A 25,182-nucleotide genomic window follows, 5' to 3' on the forward strand; every position below is an offset into this window, starting at 1 on the left:
CACACAAAGACTCTCAACAGAAGGGCTCTGGGTACTTCTCTCTTGCCCTGCACCTACATCAAGTTACTTGGGGAACTTGTAGACGGTGCAAATACCCAGCCTCAAACAACCTAGTGAAATAGATCATCAAGAAGTGAGGTCTAGGAACCTGTATCTTCAAGCACACTAGGTGATCCTTAAGGCGAAGGAGTCATTTCCAATCCACCTTTGATCCTCTGGTCCCTTTGCATAGGGCCAGCTAGAGTGAATTATCCATCAATGCTCACTAATGCATGAATGAACAGGTCTGAGAAAGCACTTTCCAACTCTCGGCTCAGACCAGGCCAGGCTCCATTCAGACAGGTTTCCATTGCTCACTATGAAGCAGGATCCAACCTATTTGCTGGCCACATGGCTCTAGAGTCCAAGACTTTGACTTGAGCTTCAGTTCTACCACGTAGTACCATCTGAGTGGTCTTAGGTGCAGGACCAATCTGCTTCAAGCCTCTGTTTCCTTCTCTGTAAAATGGGGATGGTGACAACTACTCCCTTGAAGGTATTGCTGTCAGAAGGTGTTTGCTGGTGATGGGGCAAACAGTCCATAAATGTGGGCTTCTATTATTTTTATTATTGTTATTTTTGTTATTGGTGTTATTATCGTTGTTCCACAAAATATTTTATTTTGGAAAATCAGTAACACCCAGTATGCACATGATAAATTCTTGGTAAATTGCAACAGATGTATCGTGGATAACATTAAAGAACTACCAGCACTGAGCATCATAAATGAGCTCGATCAACTTAACCATAGATGGAACTTCTTCTCTGCTAGCCCCCTCTGGACCTCTTTCACTTGGCTTTCTAAAACCACCCAAGGAGAGTTGATAGGAAATGCTGCTTTCCCATCAGGCTAGTGGTGATATCATCAGTTTTGAGAGGGCCAAAAAATACAGCAGACTCGGAATGACCTCCTCACCTTGCTGGACTTATGGTCCACGTTAAAGGTGGCGATAACCCCGTCTGTCAACTCCCGTCCCTCTCGAAGCACCATATACTCGGACAGCCGGTTGGCCAGGTAGGTTTTTCCAGTGCCGCTGGGGCCAGAGAGAATGATCCGACGGTGCTCCATCAGGAGGGAGACGTAGCGCTGCAGGATGGGCTTGGGAATCAAGGACTCAAACACCAGTGAGTCCAGGCTGTTTTCTGCGAGCCCTGCATTTGAGAGAGACAGGAAGCATCTGAAGCCCTGTAGAAAAGGCAGCTCTCTGTGCTTGCCTAACTGGGACTGCCAAGACCTGAGGTTATTCCTCTCCTCGGCAGCCCACTCACCTGAGACTCCTGCACACCCAGGAACACTGGAGGCTGAGAGCAAAGTGCTGCTGCTCTAGGAAGTCACCTCCCTGTTCATCAACGCCATGTGCTTCTGTCTCCTGTCTTGGCTAACTTCCCAGAATCAAACTCACCTTGAACATTTTGGCTCTCAGTCCCCATCTGTCCTCTGCAGAATTCATAAGGCTCTGGGCTCTATTTGCCTGTCTGGATTTACTATACTTACTACACACACAGAAACACACACACATACACACACACACACACACACACACACACCCCTCTAGTATACTATACCAATGGCATCTGCCCAAACAAAACCTGAGTCCTATCTGTCACAACCCTGAGGTTGGCTCTTCACCCTGTTCCCTCCCACATACCAGGTACCACTGCTATCTACACTAAGATGTGCCATGAAGGCAACAGCATTTTTATCTTTTCTTTTTTTTTTTTTTTTTTTTTGAGACGGAGTCTCGCTCTGTCGCCCAGGCTGGAGTGCAGTGGCGCAATCTCGGCTCACTGCAAGCTCCACCTCCCAGGTTCACGCCATTCTCCTGCCTCAGCCTCTCCGAGTAGCTGGGACTACAGGCGCCCGCCACCACGCCCGGCTAATTTTTTGTATTTTTAGTAGAGACAGGGTTTCACCGCGGTCTCGATCTCCTGACCTCGTGATCCGCCCGCCTCGGCTTCCCAAAGTGCTGGGATTACAAGTGTGAGCCACCGCGCCCGGCCTCACTTTTATCTTTAAAAGGAGGAAAAATGCAAGGCGGGATCATTTGATTCTGGAATGTGAATACCGGCAGACATAGTCTGAAATGTTGTTAGCTGGGACTCTTGGTCCTCAACAACATCAAGTGGAAACTTATCCTTCTCCTTTCCTATCTGGGACAATGTCATTAATCAGGGTTGTTGGCTTCACAAGAGGTATCTTTTGGATACTGTCTCTAAGAGAAGATCCATCCAAGGTTAGCTGTCCAGAATCTCAGGTCATTGTTTAAAAGCCACTCTCAAGAAACTAGCAAAATTAATAAAATGTATGTACTGTTTTATAATAGCATATTCCTTCTACATACTCAGTCACTGCTAGCAGATCCCCCCAATGCATCTATATGTTTGTTTCCAGTCTTCTCCCAATCAAGTAACCCCTAAATACAATGACTCTTCCAGAATGAACATGACAAAGGCCCCCAGATGCCTTATCTGCTAGGGACAAGCCTAAGATTTTCCTGCTACTGAGCTTGATGTAGCGTACACTTGCTCAAACCTCAATGCAAAGTATGGAGTGTAAGGTCTCTAAATTTAATAATAATAATAAACACAGGAAAAAACCACTAGAACACCCTCTCTGTATATATCTATATATCTATATATATCTATATATCTATATATATCTATATATCTATATATCTATATAGATATATAGATATATAGATATGGTGCTCTGTTTCAGTCTTCTGCCATAAACCCCACAGGAGGTGACTATTTAGCACAAGAGCTCACTTCAGGAAATGCAAAGTCAAACCCCCTTCCCCTGGTACCACTGAAGTGAATCACTGCAGCTCAGGCAACTCTTTCAGCTCAAATCCTTGAGTGGTTTTTAGTGCCTTGCAGGCATAAGTTTTAAGTACTCTAGGAAAGAGAAGAGTCAGGTATCACTGAAATATAAACCCGAGCTGATCCCTTGAGGTGCTAAAACTTGATGTGCTGACAGCAGAGACAGATTAGGGTCTGCAGAGGGGTGGCACGCTCCACTAGAGGCAGGTAATCTTGTTACGTTCTAGAGAGGCTTGGCCTGGTCTCAACAATAGGCCATTCCTTTTACTCCTCAGTCCTTTGTAATGCTCATGTGTAAAACCAGCAAGTGAACAATGCATGCTTGGCAGGAGGGATGAAATGCAATTTGAACTCAGGACGTAAAAGGCTCTCCTTAAAGGGTTCTTGTCGAGGATGATTGTTCCAGTGTGTCTGGTACTCCTTCCTGCTTCCCCTCATGGTAGAACTCTTCTTTCCCATGGGGAGCTCATTCCTGGCAGTTCAAGTGGAACCAATCCAGCTCCTACACCGATTCTCCTCCACTGGTCCAGCTCTTCCACCAACCCAAAGGGATGGGCTGGTGACCAGGCTTGGACAAATCCTCTCCCTGGTCATAACAACCAATTCAGTGATGGGCATTAGAGTTACAGTGGGCCAGAGTCATCCCTAGGAATTCTCTGTTACATTTTCCCAAAAATCCCTCTTTCCTTCAGGTTCCTAAGCTAGAAGAAGGAATTGGGCTACCAGGGGGTCATTTCATCAACCATGTGCAAAGAGCTCAATAAATAAGCACAGCCGACGGGCAAAGCTGAGGCAGGCCTGGTCCTGATTCACAGTCTGAGCACCTGGCTCCAGCTGTGCTTGAGGTGTACCCCTGGATTGCCCAGGGCCATGAGCCCATACATTTCTTTTTTTGCTATAGCTACTTCTGAGTCTGTTTCTGTCACTTATAGTCCAAAGGCACAATTGTGGAATTTCACTTGCCAGCAGGAGAAGGCTGTGTGAGGCTCAAGCAGTATGTACCACTTGCCACCTGCAGAGCAAGATCTTAATTCCTGCTGATGGAAAATGGTGGGGTGCTTGTGGAAACTCTACCAACCAGGAAATACACCTTGCATCAAACAACTGCAAAACTGCAGTCAAGAGCAGTGCCTTTCAGGGAAGAAAGAAATGAGACAACACAAAGAATGAGCCTAGTACAGTACTTATGAAAGTCTATATTCAGGTGGTCCATAACATATAGGAAATGATGGGGTTTTACAATCAAATAAATTTGGGACAGATTGGATTAAACAGCCTTTTTAACAGCAGGAGTTAGGACACTGAATGACAGAGGCTTTCATGTACCAGTGCACTCCTGTCCCCTAAACACAAATGGGGATAACGATGTAGTTTCCCAGAATTGCGTGGCAGTGAAGCTTTTTTTTTCCTCAGTGAACTTTGTGGGCCTAGAGTTCTAAGGAATGCACTGGCCTGGGGCTTAATATCGCTAGGTAATGAGAAACCGGAAGCTCTAGCAGCATCATGCATGGGCACAAGCTTCAGCAGTTTCATCAGGATGCTCAGAGTGACTCCTGCAGCCTATCACAAGTCGTGGTTTTCCCATCTGTAGAACGGGACGGCGTCCAAAGCTTGCTGGCAAGAGTAATTCATCAGTATTGGTAAAGCCCTATTTCAACAGGGTTATTAAGATTCCATCATCTCAGAGTCATAAGGCTAAAGGGATCTTTTGTTAGATAATTGGAGCAATAAACTAAAATGATTTTGTTTCCTAAGGTGGTTGAAAAAGCAAAAGACGGTTCAACTTGCGTAGAGTAACTGTGGTGGAAGGGAGAAAAGCAGCCCACAAACACATGCACGAACAAAACTGGGGCCACAAGTGCCTATGCCAAGTCACAAAATGAACACTGCAATTCCTGAAAGCTCCGACCTCTGCAACCAGCTCAATTACCTTTCATAGTCACTGAGATGGTCGTGTTCTCTCCAACCAGATAGCCACAAGGAAGCAGCTCCGGTGTTTCGGAAGTGTTGCTGCGCTTGATTTCTCCAATGCTGTAGCCAAGAACACTGTCTGAATTCAGTCCTAGCTGACTCACTGGGTCGACATGAATGATGTATTCCTGGAAAAAATAAAAAATAAAGACCCCATCAAAGATGTGGCTAAAATCTGCCCATGACTCATGTTTTCATTGGGTGATTTATGATCATCTTCTCTTCTTTCTCAGATGTCTGAGTTGAAATTGAGCTGTGGGATGAGGGGGAGAAGAACTGACTTTCTAAGGGGATAATGCCCGAATACCACAGGCCTCTTAAAATACAGATTTATTTGGTTAGCAGTGGAGGAAAAAAAACAAACCCCTAACAAGGTTGTGAACGTTTAGTCTGGATGAACCAAGCACGGAAAAGCTAGGCTGCTTTTTCTAAGTTCGACTGAAGTCTTGAAGACATCAGGGCCTGTGAATGGTGCTGGAAAATTCACGAAAAAGTAATTTTGACAGGAAATCTCTCTTCCATCCCCTTCTTTTGGCTCAAAGATCATACAAAGAGATTAAAATGCAGGCTGCTAGAGAAAATCAGCTCTAGATTTTGAGAAGGAAAACGTGTGTTTAATTTGGAAAGTGTTCCCTCTTAGTTGAATGAACAAAACGTTTTAGGTTAGTAAATGTAGAACTAAGGTCCATGTACTAGGAGGTGACTGCATGATGACTTAGGTGGAATCCCAGTAACAGGCCTTGCATGGTCTCATTTCCTCACTTACTATGACGCCAATGTGCCTCTTTTCAGCCCAAACTGTTCTTCTAATCCAAGGATGTCCCAACTGCCCATCACCACAGATAAGTTTTTGGCCTAGGTAGGAGAATCGGTCCATCCTAAGCCATTCATATGTCTTCTCTGATCTCATTTCTATAGGCTGGCTTACCAGGATGGGGAAAAATCTCCAGTCAAAAAAACAGAATTTTCTCTGTATGAGGTTACCTGGATCTAGCTGTTAGAAAGAAACTATAGTGTACTATTAGGTTGTTGCAAAAGTAATTATGCAAAAGCAATTACTTTTGCGCCATCATAATAGTTAAGTTAGGTTTTGAAGTCAGACCAACTAAACTAGACCAACGTGGTCTAATTCTAGATCCATGACCTTGAACAAGTTCCCAAACTGACCCTCACTTTCTTCACCTTTAAATGGGATAATATAAGGGGCCTGGCATAGTGTCTGGCACAAAAAACGTGGGCTATTATTACTACTCAGGGAATATGATTAATGAGCACTTATAGTTGTTGACTTACTTCAGGACAATAGAAAAAATGTACCAAAAGCTTCCTTCAAATCACTGTGTGTTTCAAGGTTCACCTTGGTACTCATTAGTTATTTATCCCGTGGCAAACACCCAATCTAATGATGTGATTAAAAAGAATAGAGAAATAAGTATGGCAACATCCTTGAGCCTGGCCATCGATCAGACATTAACGTCACTCGTAAAACAAATCAAAGACTCTGAAGTGTTGGTACAGGATACTGGGCAAATCAGATCAAATCCCCCAAAATGAAGGCTAGAAATCCGATGTCTAAGCCCTGGCCACAGATTACATACTCCAAAGTATATGTCCTAAGACACAATTCTAAGGTGAAAAGAGAGTTGGACATTAGCAGTTCACTGTGAGAGGATCAAAGAGTTGCTCAAATCACACTCACTAGCTGGCCCACCACCGCAAAGGGCAGATGGAAAGAATTTGGCCAATGACCAGTCTGTACTTACCACCATCCTTCCATTCTCTTGAGAGCCAGGGAAAAAGTTCCAGCAACATAAACATGTAGGGAAGGGGACAGGTCTGAGAAATGGCCAAGCTCAGGACATCAACCTCTCTTTGCCTCCCCAGACCCGGATGCCCATGTTAGGTAGTTTGCTGTAGCCGCTGTCTTGAAACACTTACTTTGAACAGCCGTCTAACCACCCCATCAAGCACATCCCACTTCGTCTTGCCACTAACTCCAATGCAGCCAATAAGAAAGAGGTGTGGTCTGGAATCCTAAGGGTAAGGAAATGTACACAGGTGAAAAACAGGTGGATCTTTTCTGACTCAGTTCAGCAGAGGACTCATGTTGCCTTAGAACTCCGCCAATGGTTTGAGAGGGGAATAAAAGTCCTATTTGTATTAATACCAGGTATAACTTAGGTGGAAGTAATAGTCTTAATACCTTTCCCTGCTTACTGCTAAAACAGCGGTCCAAGAGTCACGAAGAGAGGATTTCCTCTCTGGAATATGGAAACTTTTGCTAAGTAAATGTGTCAGACAGGGCATAAATCACATATTCCTTGTATGGAACTCTGCACATCTGTCTAGCCCCTCTCTCTTTTCAAACCTTGCTTACAAACTCACCTCTTCCAGGAAGCCTTCAGTGATTAACCCCACCAGGCTCAGAGCTTAAATTGCTTTGGCAATTCTGTACATAACTTATATAATGATATATTCTGTGCTGATTTATATTAGTTTTAGGTATTTCTGTCATAGTTTTGCATATCAAGTTTACCTCCTTACTAGATCTTAAACATTGTCAGGACAAAATGTGTTTCTATTTTTTTCTTCTTTCTTGTTTTTAAATAACATTTATTGTTTTTATTCTTGTTAAAACTTAAAACGTGCGACTAAGAAAACTAGTAAAACTCTGGGAAGAATACTTTCAAAACAATCCTTTTCTAACTCTTTTGCATCTCTGTTCACAGGGCTTTGCATAGTGGCAGCTAACCAGATCACACTGATAAAAGAAAAGCCGATAGTAGAACATGCCATAATATTGGGTTTTTACATGCTCATAAGGATGTAGAGTCAGGAGCGTGGTTGGGCAGAGGTGGGGGAGGTGTCATATGGCCGCTAAGCAAAATCGGCAGAGAAAAGAGCACCAGTCTTGCAGTGTCATGATCTGACCCCACCACTTGCCCCTGGCTTCAAATAAGTAATGTTTGGGGTCTTGGGTTTCTCGATTATATAATGAGGATAATAATCCCTGGTCAACCAACCTCACCTGGATGCTGTAGTGATGCAGAATAATATAACTTTTGAAGGTGACTTGTAAACTTTTGTAAAAGGTATGCTCTATCTGTTCATATTGACAATCACTAGAATACATAGTCCACAAGAATACATAGTCCACAAGGTATAACCTGCATTTACTGTAAGAATGAGTTTCCCAGCCGGGTGTGGTGGTTCACGCCTATAATCCCAACACTTTGGGAGGCCGAGGCAGGTGGATCACAAGGTCAGGAGTTTGAGACCAGCCTGGCCAATATGGTGAAACCCCATCTCTACGAAAAATACAAAAATCAGCCAGGCGTGGTGGCAGGTACCTATAGTCCCAGCTACTTGGAAGGCTGAGGCAGAAGAATCGCCTGAACCTGGGAGGCAGAGGTTGCGGTGAGCCGAGATCGCACCACTGCACTCCAGCCTGGGCAACAGAGTGAGACTCTGTCTCCAAAAAAAAAAAAAGAAAGAAAGAAAAAGAAAATAAAAAAGAATGAGTTTCCCCTAATAGTCCATCACTTTACTAGCTATGTTTTGAAAATGGAGCTATCTATTGTATATTTCATGGCTAGATGATGCTAATGGAAGTGCCAAAATGCTGAGCTTACCCCCTATAGTGAGGCTAGCAAGCCAGCCACAAAGCTGAATCCCCTAAGAAAGGTCTGGCTGCAGACGCTTTGTTCTGTGGGTTCCCTAGCTGTCTGAAACTACAATAGCATGTTGGCTAGAAATACTAAGAAATAACAAACAAAAAACTCAAGGGAACTTGAAATGGTGACTCATGAGGCCTTTTCACATTTATTCGAGAAATAGTCATTCAAAGCATCACTGGGTTTTAATCACTGGCTAAAATTCAACTTTCAATATCAACTCTAGCCCCCATCCCAAAATAGTGTCTGGCAGTGGTATAGACTCTGGAAGTTCCTAGACTTTGGAAGTGAACAGAAACCGTACTAGGAAAACTCAGATTCCCCAGCCTTGGGGAGTCAGGACGCCCCACTAGCTCTATCTTCAGCCACCTGCATGCTCCCAGGGCTTGGCATCTCCGTCCCTTGATGTCTACCAAGATGTCTACTCTTGGTGACTGCTGATCGATAAAACTGGTGCTCTTGGTCTGCTGCATGTGGTCAGCTTATTTCTGCACCTTACATGCTGAATGTGCATAGCTGCCTCTGAAGTGCTTTGGGAGTATATTAGATTCAGAAAGGCCCTTTCCAATGGATGTTAGTATTTAGTTAATTACATGAAAGTGAAACGTGGGACCATTTTTAGTATTCTTTATTAGACTTTCAAGCACACGAGAAAGGGAAATGCCGTTCGCACACTTTACTTGTGTCAGAATGCTGCAAGGGATTATGGTTAGTTAAGAGAAGCATTAGTAATATTTCCAAATCACCTCAGGCTCTGAGGTGATAGAGGTTTTACAATTAGATCACTAAGCTAGGTAGTTCTACCTGGGGGAGGGACAGGCAGAGCAGGGAAAGGGATCCAACTAACCTCCTTCCACTTCATTTCCTCCTGAAAGCTGACAACTATCTTAACATGCCTGCCTCCTTCCTTCCGAGCCGAGCATTCACCAGTGTCATCCAGCAACATGTCTGCGAATGGAAAACATCAACAGCCTTAGGCACATGGGAACAGCAAAGCCAGCTTCCTGACACCCCCGCTGCTGGTTGGCACAGCAGCGGGACAAACAGGTGTCAGGGTGCAGGGGGTTGGGGGGTAGGGGAAGAGGAGAGGGAAAAATGGAGAATGCAATCACAGAAACCAATGGTGGACCAACCAAAGAACCAGCAGGCTGACAATGCACCTTGCCGGATGGAAGTGCGAGGGAGAGACTCAACCAAAACAACAGCAACAGCAGCATCATGGATAAAAAATAAAAGCATCAGCCTTAATACGCTTACAAAGAAAACCTAGATTGTGTTCACTGATGGTTGCGCCAGCCTGGAATCCATCCTGAAGGCAGGATGATCACAGACCAAGCCACTGCCCCAACTGGGACCTGCTACTGTGGGGTTTGTGTACAGCATTCAGCTTGCAGGTCAGCCTCTTAAAATGGATCAAACAGAACTCAGCATGGTGGGCGAGGGGATCCAAGCTCAGGGCTTAGAGAATTTGGGGTGCTGGAGCAAAGCATGAGAGCAGTCTAACGGCTGGGCTCATGTTGGTAGCAGACTCACACCCAGACACATACACACCCCAAGTGCACACACGCCTGTTGCCTCTCCATTTGATCTGTTGATCTGCTTATTTTGGGGCTCTCTCTTAGAGATCAGGGTGCCAGCTGTAGGTCCATTCCTGCCCCCAAACCCTGTAGGCCACTCACCCAGGCTGGTTGACTCAGTGAGGTTCAAGCTGTGCTGGGAGAGGCCCATGGACTGCCTCGGGGAGGCAGAAATGGACACTTGGGAAGGAGCCCGGCTGCAGCCACTGCCTTGAGACTCTGACTTCAGCCGATCATTCTCGGCTTTCAGCTTCTCTATTTCACTCTGCAAAGAGTAATGGAGAAGCTCCGTTAGTAGGCAGAAGTAATGTGAACAAGATTTTTTTGAAGGAAGGATCTGAAAGTTCCCTGCAGAAGCCAGGCTGGTCTCCCACCCAAGGCGAACAACACCCTCAGATTCAGCAGTGTTTGCTGCCCCTGCTGTAGACACAAGACATGCTGCCATGGGAGGTCCATTCATTCAGAGAACAGGCCTTTCAAAATACCTCTGAAATGCAACCCTGCTGCTTGAGGGTTAAGTGAAAAAGTCTTATGATCTAAGAGGTTTGTGCAACTCTGGCTTTTACAGGCTTCTTTCCTGCAGGACTTCTCAGAATCTTTAATGAGCTCCTCTACGCCATGAATCGAACAGAGAGGCACATGGTGTGCAGCATTTTCCAAACATATTTGATCGAGATGTTCTCTTTTCATAGAGCTTCTCATGGAAAGAGTGTTTCAGGGAACCTCCTTTGGGAAACACTGACTCCATTAAGGTCCCAGCAGACTCCAGAGGTATCTTTCATTCTATGAATATTCATGAAGAACCTACAGTGTGCAAGGCATTGGTGCTATGTCCAGAGAAAGGTATGCAAAAAGCCCAGAAGACCCAAATGTCTTCACTCCATGGCAGAAGGTGGGAGGGGCTGTAAGAACAAATCTACAAGAATACTCAGATTAAGGTACTAACTCTCCAGCTGCAAGACTTGGAAAGGCATCAGGCCGAGCATTAAGGGAAGGGTCTAACTTGGATGTGCAGAGGAATATTTCCAGTGGAAGGAACAATATGAAAGAGGAATTCCCAGGGATGCAAAGGGGGCAGTCAGTGACTCCATCTGGCTGGCGAGTAGATTCTGGGAAGAGGAGCTGGGGAGGGTGGTGTGGATTAACAGTGGAAAGGACCCTGCAGAAGGCCTTGAAGGCCAGGTGAAGGAGACTGTACCACATGCCACAGGCACCAGGGGAATCATTAAAAGTATTATGTAAAGGAAGAACATGGGTACTCTTATTCTTCCAAAAGACTGGTCTTTGAGCAATGTGTGGGAGGGACTGAAAAGAGATAGAGGCTGGGAAAGCGAGGGCTGCCACCACATTCTGATGTAGCCCTCAGGGCTTAGTGGAGAGCAGCCTCTGGGAGCTCCTTCATAGACAGCCTTGAGCTCAGCCCATGCGCCTGGGCTCTCACCTGCATCCTGTTCATGGCCTCCCGGAGCTGGTCCAGCTGGTGGGCAGAACTGAGAGCTTCTAAGCGGATATCCGTCAGCTTCATCTCCTTGTCTCTTAACTCATTTCGGAGCTGCATGACAGTCTCAGCTTCACTATCCATGCATTCTGAAATCCTAGGGAAAGAGGAATGTTACTGATGAAAGCAGCTCCTTTTAGTCCCCTGCTGAACACTGGTCCACATCAATCATCAGGTTTGTCTAGCAGTAACTGTGAATAACCAGCTGCCTGGTGCTTCCTGGAGGTGACAATACCAAAAGCGCCTGAAAACAGACTTTATTCCTTCTCTGTATTCTTTTTTTCTTCTTTAAATTGGTTTATTTAGACCACTGATGTTTAAAATCATTAATATAGTTAGATTATTATTTACCGTACTGTTACTTTTCTGTTTGTTGTCCTTTTTCTTTGTTCCTATTTTTGTCTTTCACTCTTTTCCTGCTTTTTGTGGTTTCACTTTTTAAATTTTATTTTTATTTTTTTTTAGAGACAAGATTTCATTCTCTACATTCTTTCTTTGCTGAGCTCTGGCAATCAGAATGGCTTCGGTGTGCCTTTCAGCAAAATTCCAGTAATACAGGGATAAGCAGGAGCTAGCAAAAGAGAGCAGTAACCTTCCAGTTTGATAACCCCCTCCCCGACCATGTGTACACAGCTGGGCTTCCATGACACCACACGCCCTTGAGTTCCAAACCGACTCAGAGAAGCAGGGTCAGCTTTCTGTTTTAAAGATTAGAAACTCCTTTGTTAAACAACTGAGGGGTGATTTTTATTTGCCAAAATGGGGATGAAACCTAAAGATAGGCGTGGAAGGTGTTAATCTGTTCCTGATCACATTCTGAAAACTCACTCCCCTAAAAGTGGCTAGACAGATCAACCTTCTTTAGTTCTCTCAGCCCCCACACTGCTTAACACACTCAGGGCAAGAAGGGAAACCTCTTCAGGGAGTTTGAGAACAGACGGGACGGTGTGACATGCAAGCCAAAGTTGTATCTGAAAACTCTGCAACAGCCTGGCTAATTATCTTCTTTTCTCTGCTGCACACCAGGTCAAGGTCACCATGGGACCCTGTTGAGTTCCTCTTTCTGAAGAGGTGGTTCTTCTAGGTTAGGGTTCTTAATTACTTAGGTTTGCTCTTCAAACACCTGGCAAATCAGCACAAAGTAGAAGATCATAAAAGTCGTGATGAACTGCAATGTTAAGAAAGATAGTTCTCTTAAAAAAAAATAGTTGTGTGAGTTTCAGCGATCTTAGCATCTGGGTTACTGGGTGCTCCAGAATAGAAAGCTTTGACATTTCTTGGACTGAAGACAGAAAAACAACCCCGAACACCCCCATTCTCAAGTTCATAAAGTTACAAAGCTGAAGCCGATTATGTCTAAAGGAGATGATGAGCATGTGGTCTCTGCAGAAATAAATGATCACACGAGTCTCCTCTCCAAGACCCAAGCTCTGGGTTTGGGGCCAAACAAAACCTGACCTGTAAAACTGGGTGAGGGTGTGGAAATTTTAATTCCCAAAGGAAAATGATTTATAAAATTGTTAAAAGAGATGAAATTGTATTTCAGGGGCAGAAAGAACTGGAAGGAAAATTTAACACTTGAATAGCCAAATGTTTCTGTTGCTCTTTTCTTGACCTGAACCTCAACTTTTTTGATTCGAGAGACACAGTAAAACCACCTTATGTTTTTAAAAGTTACCAGTTACCAAGAAAGATTCTTAGCTTCAAAATCTTATTGAAAAACCCAAAGAACTCCTGAAAATGATCTAATTATTTCCATCTCACACTTTTGAGAGACTGAAGCCAATAGATTCAGGACTAAAAGGGCGAGAGAGAAATGTCTTTAGAATCTGCAGCATCCTTTCTTTCTCAGCTCTCTGTACTTTGAATAGCCTGTGGTTTGTGAGGTTTACTGACAGAACCATGCTTTTTTTTTTTTCTTTGGTTTGGGAGGTTTGCAGGAGGAGCTTGCAAAAACTGGGTCTATCTTGAGAAGACTATGGTTTCTTGGTTTAAATGGAGTGTCAAGTCTGAACAAAATTCCACTGTGATACTCCCTTCTTAGCCAAATCATGTCCTACACAGATCTTGAAGGCTCAGATTCACTGCAGAGAACAGTCTGTTCTGGCTGACACCATGTGAGGCTGGTCTGTCCAGCACTCCACGATAAGGCAACTTGCTCAAGTCATCTTCACCTGATCTGCACCCTTTTCCCATAAAGCTCTCAGCAAGAGAGAAAATACCTTCTTGGCACTCACGTTGTGGAACGTATCACATGGGTTACTTTGTAGAGCTTGGCCCAAACCCTTGACTTTACAAATGGTACCAAACTGAAATGAAGAAAGTCTGTGTTGGGAGGACTTTGTCCTCCCTATGCTCCTCCAGAATCAGCCAGCTCTCAGAAACACACAATGATGAGGCCTCATGAGACAGATGCCCTATAACGTAGACACGATGTTGAAAACACATTCTTGGCCCGGCGTGGCGGCTCACGCCTGTAATCCCAGCTGAGGCAGGTGGATCACTTGAGGTCGGGAGTTCAAGATAAGCCTGGCCAACATGGCGAAACCCCGTCTCTACTAAAAATACACAAATTAGCTGGGTGGTGTAGCTGTGGTGGTGGGCACTTGTAATCCCAGCTACTCAGGAGGCTGAGGCAGGAGAATCACTTGAACCTGAGAGGTCGAGGTTGCAGTGAGCCAAGATCGCGCCACTGCACTCCAGCCTGGGAGGCAAGAGCGAAACTCTGTCTCAAAAAAAAAAAAAAAAAAAAAAGAAAACACTTCTTTTGCAGCAGCCTTAACTAAGCTTTAGTCCCTAATCCTAATGTCCAAGACAGAGCCTTCTCCCCTAGTTCCTTCCCTGACTAGTTATGCTATATTGCTGATAATTTCATTTCACTTAACATATTACCTCTGCTTGGCTGCTGGCTCCTCAGGGACCAGGGTTATTCTCTGCATCATTTCTGGCATCTGATCACATTGACATAATGGGTACCTAACAAATGCTTATGGAATACCTAAACAAATGGGCTAGGCATTTGAAGTATATTACTCCATTTCCTTTGTACAATACTCACTCCATGAAGAGGTACTGTAATTATCTCAAGTTTTAAAATGGGGAGGCAGAGACATGGAGACAAACAGGCCCAAGACTGCACTATTTAAAAATGATAGAGGCAGATTCAAACCTGGCAGGTCTGCTCAGCTCTAGAGCCTGTGTTCCTGAACTATACCCACTAGGCGCCCAATACATGCTTGTCCACTTCATAAACTGCTCACTGAAAACACCTTATGTGTGTTTTTTCCTACTCAGTCCCTTAACTGTGATTCAAGCCTTTTTCCACTGTCTTGTCCACAGTCAGGGCTGGTGGCATACCTAATTTTAAAATGCCTCGAGTGTGGGAAAACGTTGCCTTACCACAACTACCATTCCTTTCGCCCACGGATTGGGGAATTTCCTAAGCCCGACTCCTCTGCCTATGGTTTTGTCTTTGAACTCCCTCTCACATCTAGATTTGCACATTCTTACAAACCCTTCGAGGTTGGAAACAAGCATTTGCTCTCAGCCTACCCTTTGGAAAACGAGACCAAAAACAAACATCTCCAGTGTGCATGGATGCTGTGGAATGTAAGAAAAGGGCTGGGGAGCCAGGAGTCAACCCCGCCCGATTCCTCTGGGGAGAGTGGCTTGGAGGATAGTTCTGCCATGGTCCTGCACAGCTGAGTGCATCACCACCTCTCTCTGCTCATCTTACTTGACCGCCCAGCAGCATCTGGCCGCGTTCCTACTCCCTCCAGCAACAGTTTCTCCTCTCTGCTGCTGGGTTTCCTCCCACCTTGCTGGCCGGCAGCTGTAACTCCCTCTTTCTGAACTTCAAATATCAGAGTGCACTAGAGCTCAGTCCTCTTGCCCTCTGATCATCTTCGTCTTCATTCAACCCCTTGGAGAACTCTTCCAGTTACCCAGCTTTCGACACCACCAATGAGTCTGTGTCTCCCAAATCTACACCTCTAGGAAGTCCAGGCTGGTTGACCTGGATATGGATGTCTGCTGGCATCTCAAATTTAATGTAACCAAAGTAGTGCTCCAACTCTTCACTCTGCCCTCTCTGTGTCTCTCACTCATCCCAGGTACTCAAGTTGTAAATCTAGGAATATCCCAGGATGGCTCTCCTCTTTCCCTTGCACTCATATCTGATCCATTACCACACACTGTCAACTTTTCTTCAAGAATATATCCTAAATCCACCCAGGACTCACCACTGTTATCAGTGGCTCATTCATTCCACCAAATATTTGAGTGCCTGCAAAACCAATAGAGTACTTACCTCCACGGAGCTTCTACTGTAGATCTGGGGTTGGGGTGGGGGACAGAGAACAAATAATCAAGGAAAACCTCTATGTCAGGTGTCAGGGGGCAACATGTGCAATGGGGAAAAATGAAGCAGGGCAAAGGGACCATGGGGAGCACTGGCTCATGGTGGAATGTTGGTTTATGCAAGTGAATGGGCAAGGCCTTATCCATTAAGTCACATTGAGCAGAGACCTAAGGAAATACATATCTGAGGGAGGAGCATACCAGGCAGAGGACACGGGAAGGGCACAGGCCTTGAGGTGGAGAATGTGATTGGAATGTTCAAAGAACAAGTGGGCCAGAGTGGCTAAGAGCCCCTGGGTGATCTCCCTTCCCCATATTCCTTACACACAGAACAGAGACTGATCTTTGTAGATTCACATTATCTCATATTCCTGTTTCAAACTTCACCACACCCACCCATTATACATGAAATCGGATGCAAATTCACTTCAAAGGCTTGCATGTTCCAGGCCCTGACTATGTCTGTGGCTGTAGCCTCTTCGCATATGTGGGTAGTCACGCTGTCCATCCCTCTCTCTCTCAGACACATCAAACCTGTTTCTACATCAGGCTCCTTGTGTTATTTATTTTTTGGGTCAGGAAGACTGCCCTGCTCATTGGGAGGCTGGGGTGGCAGAGGCTGCTATGTGTTCACCAAAGCCCATTTCCTCCTTCACTTCTGCTGCGGGTGGTATGGCTTTGAGTCCTGGTCAGTGGACTTTGGGAAGAGGCGACATAAGCCTCTTCCAGGCCTGGTCCTTAAAAACCCTCCTGCAGGTTCCTCTGCACTCCCCACACCCCCACGCCCACTGGCTGGACACAGAACATTGAGCAGATGACTGGGCCCTGTGGATGGCGGGAGCCTCGGTGCCTACATCACTAGAGGGCAGGCCACCTGTTGACTAGGACTATCTGCACTGGGTTTGGAGTGAGCAAGAAATAAACAGTCATATGTAAAGCTGCTGAGCGTTGGGCTGCGTTTGTTACAGCAGCTAATGTTACCCGCTGAAACTAACCCAGTGGCTACCCCTGGCATGCAGATTCAGCTGAAATGTCACCTACTCAGAGGGCTCTTTCCTGACCACCCCATCTAAAGTTGCTGCCAAGGTACTCTGTGTCTCAGCACTGTTTTAATTCACAGCATTAGCCCTTAGCACTCTCTAATTTTCCTAGTTTATTCAGGATTTATTTGTTTAAACAAACATTCATCTCCTCTCTTGGTGTATAGGGTCCATGAGTAGGAACTTTGTCTTGTACTTTATCGTAACCACAACTGAGAATGGGGCCTTCAGAGTGAAAGTTCAGGAGTAGAATGAACTGTACTGTGTCATGTCTCCACTAGTATTTACTCTTCTCAGGGGTGGAGAATCTGTTTAACTTTTTTTTCTTTTAAATAGAGACATGGCCTTACTCTGTCACCCAGGCTGGAGTACAGGGTGATCACAGCTCACTGCAGCCTCAAATTCCTGGGCTCAAGTGACCCTCCTACCTCAGCCTCCCAAGTAGCTGGGACTACAAGTATGCAACACCATGCCTGACCGATCAAAAAAAATTTTTTTTTGTAGAGACAGAGTCTCACTATGTTGACCAGGCTGGTTGCCAACTCTTGGCCTCAAGTAATCCTCCCTCCTTGGCCTCCCAAAGCGCTGGGATTACAGGCGACAGTAACTGCACCTGGCTTGGTTGACATCTTTTTGGTCTCTTCAGAACATCTGGAATAGTGCTCTGCTCACACAGGTTGCTATATAAAAAGTTTAAATCAATAAATAAAGAAGACATGATGAGTTTTTTTCTCCTGGTCAGGAGACAACTGAGTCGGGATGCTTTGGGATGATGGCATGTGTGAGAGTCACAGGCAACTGGCTCTTTACTCCTTCCTTAGGCACTCTGCAGATGGAGGAGGACACACCCTCTCAGTCATTTGTCTAACTCTTCACTCAAAATAACACAGGGCACTGGGCTGGGCACTACAGGGCCAAACCAAAGTCCAGTCCCTCAGTGCCCTTCTTCCTTCCCCAATTCAGTTTTACCCTCACCCATAGCAGCAGGAAGTCCACATCCCTGTGGCTACCTCTTACTACGGTGCTCCCCAAGAAAAGAGGAATTGATCATCTAACTCAGTAAAGCAGAGACCCTGACAGGGCCATGTTTCAATAGTGGGTGAGGTTGCTTAAAACTCATAACCCTGGTCGGGTGCAGTGGCTCACACCTGTAATCCTAGCACTTTGGGAGGCTGAGGCAGGTGGATCACCTGAGGTCAGGAGTCGAGACCAGATTGACCAATATGGTGAAACCTCGTCTCTACTAAAACTACAAAAATTAGCCAGGCATGGTGGCATGCGCCTGTAGTCCCAGCTATTCGGGAGGCTGAGACAGGATAATTGCCTGAACCCGGGCAGCAGAAGTTGCAGTGAGCCGAGATCATGCCACTGCACTCCAGCCTGGGTGACAGAGCAAGACTCCATCTCAAAAACAAAAACAAAACAAAACAAAGGTCATAACCCTACTATCCTCTGTTTCCTCTCTTCCACTCCCATGCAGTTGGTATACTACAAAGACCTGGCCTCTGGACAGGCTGATTTTGCCTTACTCCCTCTACCCATCTGGTAAGCCGCTAAGGCAGGGCCTTAAGACCCTTATGCTGTCTTCAGTGGGCTGGCTGGTTAAGTGGACTTAGGGTCAGCTCCACAGACCTGGCCCCCTGAGAATGAAGAAAGATGAACAGCATGGAAAAGGCCCTTCATGCATAGTATTTAACTTGGCCTTCCCAAGAATCCAGTGAAGTAGATATAATGAACCCTATTTTTACTAGTGAGGAAACTGAAGTTTATACAACCAAACTTCTTTCTCTAACCCTGTCTCAGTGGCTGTCCTGACCCTGGCCATGACTTCCCTCTTCTCTCATGCACTGTCTCATCTCGCTGGTAACTTTCCTTGCACACTACCTGTGCTCCAGTTCTTTAATTCTAGACCTGGTACACCATGGTCTCAAAAGAAATTCAGCCCTACTGGGCAGGGCCAGCCTTTCTTACTGCTGCAGGAAGCAAGCTCCTGTATATCCATTTATCTCGTTCAATTCTTAGGGCTAGGATATGTACACAAAAACCATCAGCCCAAATTGACATATAAAGGTATGGAAACAAACAGAACTTAAGTAACCTGCTTAAGGCCAACCGGCTAGTTATGGATATCGACACTGTCAGAACGAAAACCTAAGTTTCTTTTCTCTTTCAACTTTCCCAGTCCTAAAGCATTGAAAGAACATGCACAGTCCTATTAAAGCAAAGCATAAAGGGTCCCAAGGAGCAGATGTGTCATAACAGGACTCCTAGCCATTCCTACTGGAGAGGGTTCTCAGGGGCCAAAGATGTTATCTGACTAGACAGACAGACTTACAGGGAGTTGGAGTGAGAATTCCTCAGCAGTGGGGTGGAACCTGTGGACCCATTGTGTGGTAACTTTGGTGAGGAAGGCAAAGAAGAATCCGTCATCTCCTCAATGTCTGAATGAGAGGACGCAGATTTGGGGGACTTCTTCTTCCCGAAAGCTTGCTTGAAGGAGCTGCGTAACTGAATATACAAGACTGTCAGTCTTGCAGCGGGGACAACCAATGCTTAGGCCTTGGCAAAACAGAGACATGCATATGAAAAAGCAATTAATTGTCCCATGTTTTTCCCCCCACCAATGGAAGAGGTTCCCAAGAGCTCTTTTGAATCAGTGCATTAAGGGAAGAAGAGTTATCTGGTGTTGCCAGCTTGAGGGACTGCACCTGTGGGTAACATTCCATGCCTACTCTTGGTTCAAGACTAGATGCCAACAGCAAGACAGAGCCTGGCTCAGCAGATGGATGTTGGGAAGATGAGGTTACACAGCAACAAAGCAGGATGCTCAGACACGGTGATGGATGCGGATGAGGTTAGTCATATCAATGGATGGGTTAGCTTGGTATCTGATATTAAAGTTGGTCTTGCTTACCTCATTGACCTGCCAGAGAAAATGCAAGCAAAAATGGGGAAGGGGGAGGAAAAAAGACAATTTTTTAACAGAGAAAGCCAGTGACAGGGAAAGCTTTGGACTTTCAGACACAACATGGCTAATAATAAACATCACACACAGGGGAGATTTCCAGTAGGCGCACAAATCTTTAAAAGCACTGGGGGCATGTTCCTCCCTTCTGAAAGGAAGGGAATAGCAGGTTGGGGAGTCCTCTACAATTCCAGTTCTTCCAGCTTTTCCCTGTCTCGCTGAAATGGCTGCCCCCCACCTTCCTGTGCTTCTCATTCTCTTCTTTTCTCTTGTCAGTCACCTCTCTGTGCTTTAAATTTTTGGGGAGGATGGAGAGGATGTCTTCTTTTTTGAGCAATTCTAGCTTCACTGTTACATTGGCCCTGGATGGCTGCATAGCTCCTTAACCTATCCACTTAGGAGTTTCTGCTATTTGTGTATATAAGATAATCTAATAAGCAGTGAATTAGCCATCTCACTTGTTACTCAGAAAATGGTTATTTTAAAGGAATTTATTAACCATATGGGGGGAAAAGGAACTAGTATATCACAATTTCCCCAGATTATGAGATGGATCTGAAAATTCTTTTCCCCCCAATCTGTTGCAGGAAGTGGAGACCTAAACATTTTAATGAGAACATAAAGAATTAAAATGCAATGTCTTCTCTGAAAGCCATAATCAGATTTTTCTAGGCCAAAAACTAATGTTTCATCTTGAAAACAGGCCTTTTAAAAGTAATTTCCTTTTTCTAAAGTCATTTTTCCTTGTGAAAATACATTCCAGGGGTTTTCTTAGCCACTGAAAAATTCAGAAAACAGGCCATTCTAAAAACTGATGAGATTTTCCTCCCATCAACAGGTTTCATCTATAATAAACCGCATGTCGAGCTTGTGGGCAAATCTAGATCCCTTTTCTCTCCCATTTCCTACCTTTGATAATATTTCCAGAGAGCAGTCACAGAAACAGAAGGATTAGGGACACAAGCCATCAGCTGAAATCCTTGCCTCTACCTCTGGTGAAAAGCCAGGTGGAAGAGGAGATTACAAAGATCAGACAGAGCTAAGCTTTGGGATTAGCTGAGGATGCCAATTATGCATCTTCCCTGATTTGACTGATAACCGGGAGTTGTCTTAAAGCAACATAAGCAAGTTTTATTTCTTGAAGAAAATGGAATAACCATTATTTTTCATAGAAAATATCTCTCTCCTCACTTTGAAAATCAAAGCAGACCATGTTTATTGATTGCATATTAGAGACAGCAATATGAATTAATCCTATCTGTGTTTAGTCATAACAAATAAGTTGACTAAGAGCCATTAGTAACTTAAAAAAGAAAATTTAATCAGAAAGATGAGAGGGTCACACTAAACTGGCTTTTTAGCTTGCTTCCAGTGCAAGTCATTGACAACCAAAATCACTAAATCCCTGACGTCTGTATCACTAGACCTTGCCACCCATCCAAGATAACACAAAATGAGTGAGAAGTGTACAGAATGAATGAGGACACTGAAGCTACTTAGTGAAACAGGATGCCGTCAGCACAAATGGGGAACAGGAGCCACTGGTCAACTCCAGATCAACTTGAGATATTCTTGCACTGAAGACAAGGGATAGCAAATCTCAGTCAGAGCTCTATAGCCTTTAAAGAAGAACTAAAAAACTGGATGGAGAGTGGGGGGTGGAATTTTTCCGGGAGAGTGGAAAAAACCACTCAAGGCACCACTGTACAGAAATTCAAATAACTCATTGGGATTATGAACACATGGAGAAACACTGTAATGGAGACTGATTCTATTAAACTTGCTATTTGAAGTACAACCCCTGGTTTAGAACTACTTGCTAACTTCTAACACTGACATTAGGAAACTTTTATTTATAGGACATGGTCAAAAAGTTTTCAAAGACAGGGTTGGTTTGATGCTATCCCTAGGCATTTGTGTAAATAAATAGATAATGATTATAGCTAAAGATGGGATAACTAGCAATATGCTCAAAAAATTATTTTGGATCTATGAAGAAATCATTTAAGAATAACTTTGCTCTAGTACCTGAAACTTTGTGGCCAACATATAATGAGGAAGAAATGACACATATATGAAATGAAAGATGAGTACTTTATGAAAAGTCTCATGAAAGAGAAAAAAATACAAGGTGGTAGGGATGTTATAGATTCTAGTGTTTTGCTGAGTACAATATTGATTTTAGTAAAAACCCACCCACAGACCATTTCCTGGGATCTACTCCCAAAGTGCTATGTTCCACAGATAGTAGCTGGGCTGGACTTTATCTGGGGGGATGCAGCAGCCAGTTCTGCAACTGACTCTGTCCGTCAGTCCCCAGGAGAGTGGGTGTGCACTCACCCAGTTCTTCCTCTTCTTCTTCTTTGAGTCACTCTCTATGTTGCTGCCCACGCTGGAGTGGCTGGTGGCGCTGTTGATGCTGGAGACGCTGTCTGAGGAGTGCTGCCTGCGGATGCGGAGGTCTGCAGACTGGGCAGTGCCGTTTCCTGAAGACCAAGGCAGGGTGTATCAGCAGCTGCCAGCCTGAGCCCTATTCTTTATCTCAGGATTTTGCCCTTTAAGCAAAACCCACCCACCTGAGGACTACTGGGTGTCTTCCACATATACATCATCTCTGTTCCCTACAGCTGTTTCTAAGATCCTTGAATAGGTGAGTGCATTGCCCTCTTCAGTCAATTAAATGAGGTGTATCTCTCCCCACTTTACAAAACAGAAGTCAAGGGAGGTGTAGGGAGAATTTCCCCAACACCAGCTCTTAAGCTTTAGATAGGTGCGGAAATGTGCTTGTGAACTGAGCAGTTGGCACCTTCATTGCTAGCCGCCCCCCTCCTGCTCTCTGGGCTCCTGTCACAGTGGCCTTCTTGCAGCCCTTTGGAAGTGCCATGCCTGCCTCATCTACGGGCCCTTCCATGTGCTATCCCCTTGACTCTGTCCAGCCAACTCATTTGCAAATCCTTCCCATTTCAAAGCTATTATCACTTTTTCAGGAGGCCCAATAGACTAAACAACACCGATATTGAAAATGTGTGATATCTGACATAAAGTTTGCAGATAGTTTTTCTCATAAGGACAGAACTACACCTAAAGGCTGGTCTTTTGAGAACACTGGTTGTAGGGTCAAACCAACTCATCAGGTTCTAGCCCCACTTCAGTTTCTCCCTATTCCCTGACCTTAAAAAGTGACTCTCGGCTGGGTATAGTGGATCATGCCTGTAATCCCAGCCCTTTAGGAAGCCAAAGCAGGCAGATCACTTGAGGTCAGAAGTTCGAGACCAGCCTGGCCAACATGGTGAAACCCTGTCTCTACTGAAAATACAAAAACCAGCCAGGCATGGTGGCATGCGCCTGTAGTCCCAGCTACTCAGGAGGCAGAGGCAGGAGAATCACTTGAACGCAGGAGGCAGAGGTTACAGTGAGCAGAGATCATGCCACTTGCACTCCAGCCTGGGCAACAGAGTGAGACTCCATCTCAAAGAAAGAAAAAGAAAGTGACTCTCATCTATGAACACTAGGGTCCTCATGAGTACAATGAGGAAAGAACAGAATCACACTTACAAGATTGTTGTAGAAAGAAAAGCAGATAATGAAATCATTGAAACACTTAGCACTGCACTTAGAACATAGTAAGTGTTCCATAAATCCTAGCTCTCCATACTACTTCTATGATTACTATTACTGCTAATATTATTATTATGAGAGCTAACTCACCTGCACTCCTACATTGCCCCAAGATACACAAGGACAAAATAATTCACTTAGAAACGTTTTCCTGGGCTGGGCACGGTGGCTCATGCTCGTAATCCCAGCACTTTGGGAGGCCGAGGTGAGTGGATCGCTCGAGGACAGGAGTTCAAGACCAGCCCAGCCAACATGGCAAGACCTGTCTCTACTAAGAATCCATAAATTAGCCAGGCATGGTGGCACATGCCTGTAATCCCAGCTACTTGGGAGGCTGAGGCAGGAGAATCACTTGAACCCGGGAAGCAGAGGTTGCAGTAAGCCAAGATTGCACCACTGCACTTCAACCTGGGTGACAGAGCAAGACTCTGTCTCAGAGAAAAAAAGAAATCTTTTCTTGGACAAATAAGGGAGGAACTCAGTTTAGCTTACGCCATACATCAGCATGCAAATATCAAAGTGCTAGTGAAATTAAGGGTTGTAAAACACTTTAACACTCTGCCAATAGAAACATGTTTTCTTCCATTTTTCAGATGTATCAGAGAAGAAGATGAACTACCATAGCCATCTTTGTAGAGGCCAGAAGTGACTTGATTAAAGGTATTTGCCTTGCAGGTCCTGCCTGCCTGACATGGAGCTGAATTATGCAGACACTGTCTTCTAGCAAGGAGGTTGCATCATATGATGTCAGGGGAGGGCTCCTAAGGGCAGGCAGGTCTTCTGGCTAAAGGCTGTTTCCCTTACTTTACCTTTGCAGTTGAGCTCAGGTGTGTTAATTACTCCATTAATGGCAGCCTGGGCAGCTGCATTCTGTTTCTTTAGCAGCTCAATGGTTTTTCTTAACTCATTCAGTTCTGAATCCTAGGGCACAGAAAAAATTATTGGTCAGCTTAAAATCATTCTGTACAGAGTTCAACTGAAGTACAACTCGGCTTCAACACAGGAGGAGAGGGAATGAAGTAGCTCAACAAAACCTTTCAGATGGATCAACAGGCATAAACAAACACATAAGAGTAGGATTATAACTACAAGATCTATCATTGATGCCATTATCAATCTGTCATATTTTCACTCAATAGATTGGACTCCTTACAATTAAACTTTAACAGTTCAAGAAGTACATTAACATCCACACAATGATCTGAAATGAAAGAATAGTATTTTCAAGTTTGCTGTTAACTCCAAGTAGGGAGGGTTAAAGTACCCTTTCTGCCTTACCTTCTGCTCAGCTGTCATGGTCAGACTCTGGAGCCTGATTGTCATGTTACCAAGACTCTGTTCAAAGGCTGCCACAAGGTGAGCCTGGAGGGGAAGACACAGCCTCAGTTATATTACCTTGCAAGGCAAGAGTGCTTAGAAGGTGTCTGGCTCTTAAAGATGAAAATCCTGTGGGTCCATTGATTTAGGCTACTTTTTCAGCCTCCTCTTGAATCCCACTCCCCACCACTCTTTGGGATCCAGTCACTCCAGTCTTCTACATGCTCAAACAACCTGTGCTCCTTCCCACCTTAGGGCCCTTGTACATCTTTTCCCCTCTACCTGAAATGCTTTTCCCTCT

General features: G+C 44.8%; 1 protein-coding gene across 8 annotated transcripts in view; it reads right to left on the reverse strand.

Annotated features, from left to right (window-relative positions):
- Positions 1-25,182, reverse strand: part of NAV2 (neuron navigator 2) — a 782,645-nt gene that overhangs the window by 19,385 nt on the left and 738,078 nt on the right. For 6 of the 8 annotated variants that reach the window (XM_055282148.2, XM_055282147.1, XM_063641913.1 and 3 more), the window contains 10 exons: positions 24,843-24,926; positions 24,374-24,485; positions 22,287-22,432; positions 19,317-19,489; positions 11,526-11,679; positions 10,187-10,349; positions 9,355-9,455; positions 6,772-6,867; positions 4,793-4,961; positions 956-1,191 (listed from right to left, as the gene is read on the reverse strand). In XM_055282148.2, coding sequence (XP_055138123.1) covers positions 956-1,191; positions 4,793-4,961; positions 6,772-6,867; positions 9,355-9,455; positions 10,187-10,349; positions 11,526-11,679; positions 19,317-19,489; positions 22,287-22,432; positions 24,374-24,485; positions 24,843-24,926 — 1,434 coding nt within the window. Of the gene's footprint in view, positions 1-955; positions 1,192-4,792; positions 4,962-6,771; positions 6,868-9,354; positions 9,456-10,186; positions 10,350-11,525; positions 11,680-19,316; positions 19,490-19,895; positions 19,905-22,286; positions 22,433-24,373; positions 24,486-24,842; positions 24,927-25,182 lie in introns of all 8 variants that reach the window. The other 2 variants (XM_055282146.1, XM_055282144.1) reach the window with 1 other exon arrangement.

Source organism: Symphalangus syndactylus, chromosome 6 (assembly GCF_028878055.3).
Source record: "Symphalangus syndactylus isolate Jambi chromosome 6, NHGRI_mSymSyn1-v2.1_pri, whole genome shotgun sequence".
In the NCBI taxonomy this organism is placed as follows: domain Eukaryota; kingdom Metazoa; phylum Chordata; class Mammalia; order Primates; family Hylobatidae; genus Symphalangus; species Symphalangus syndactylus.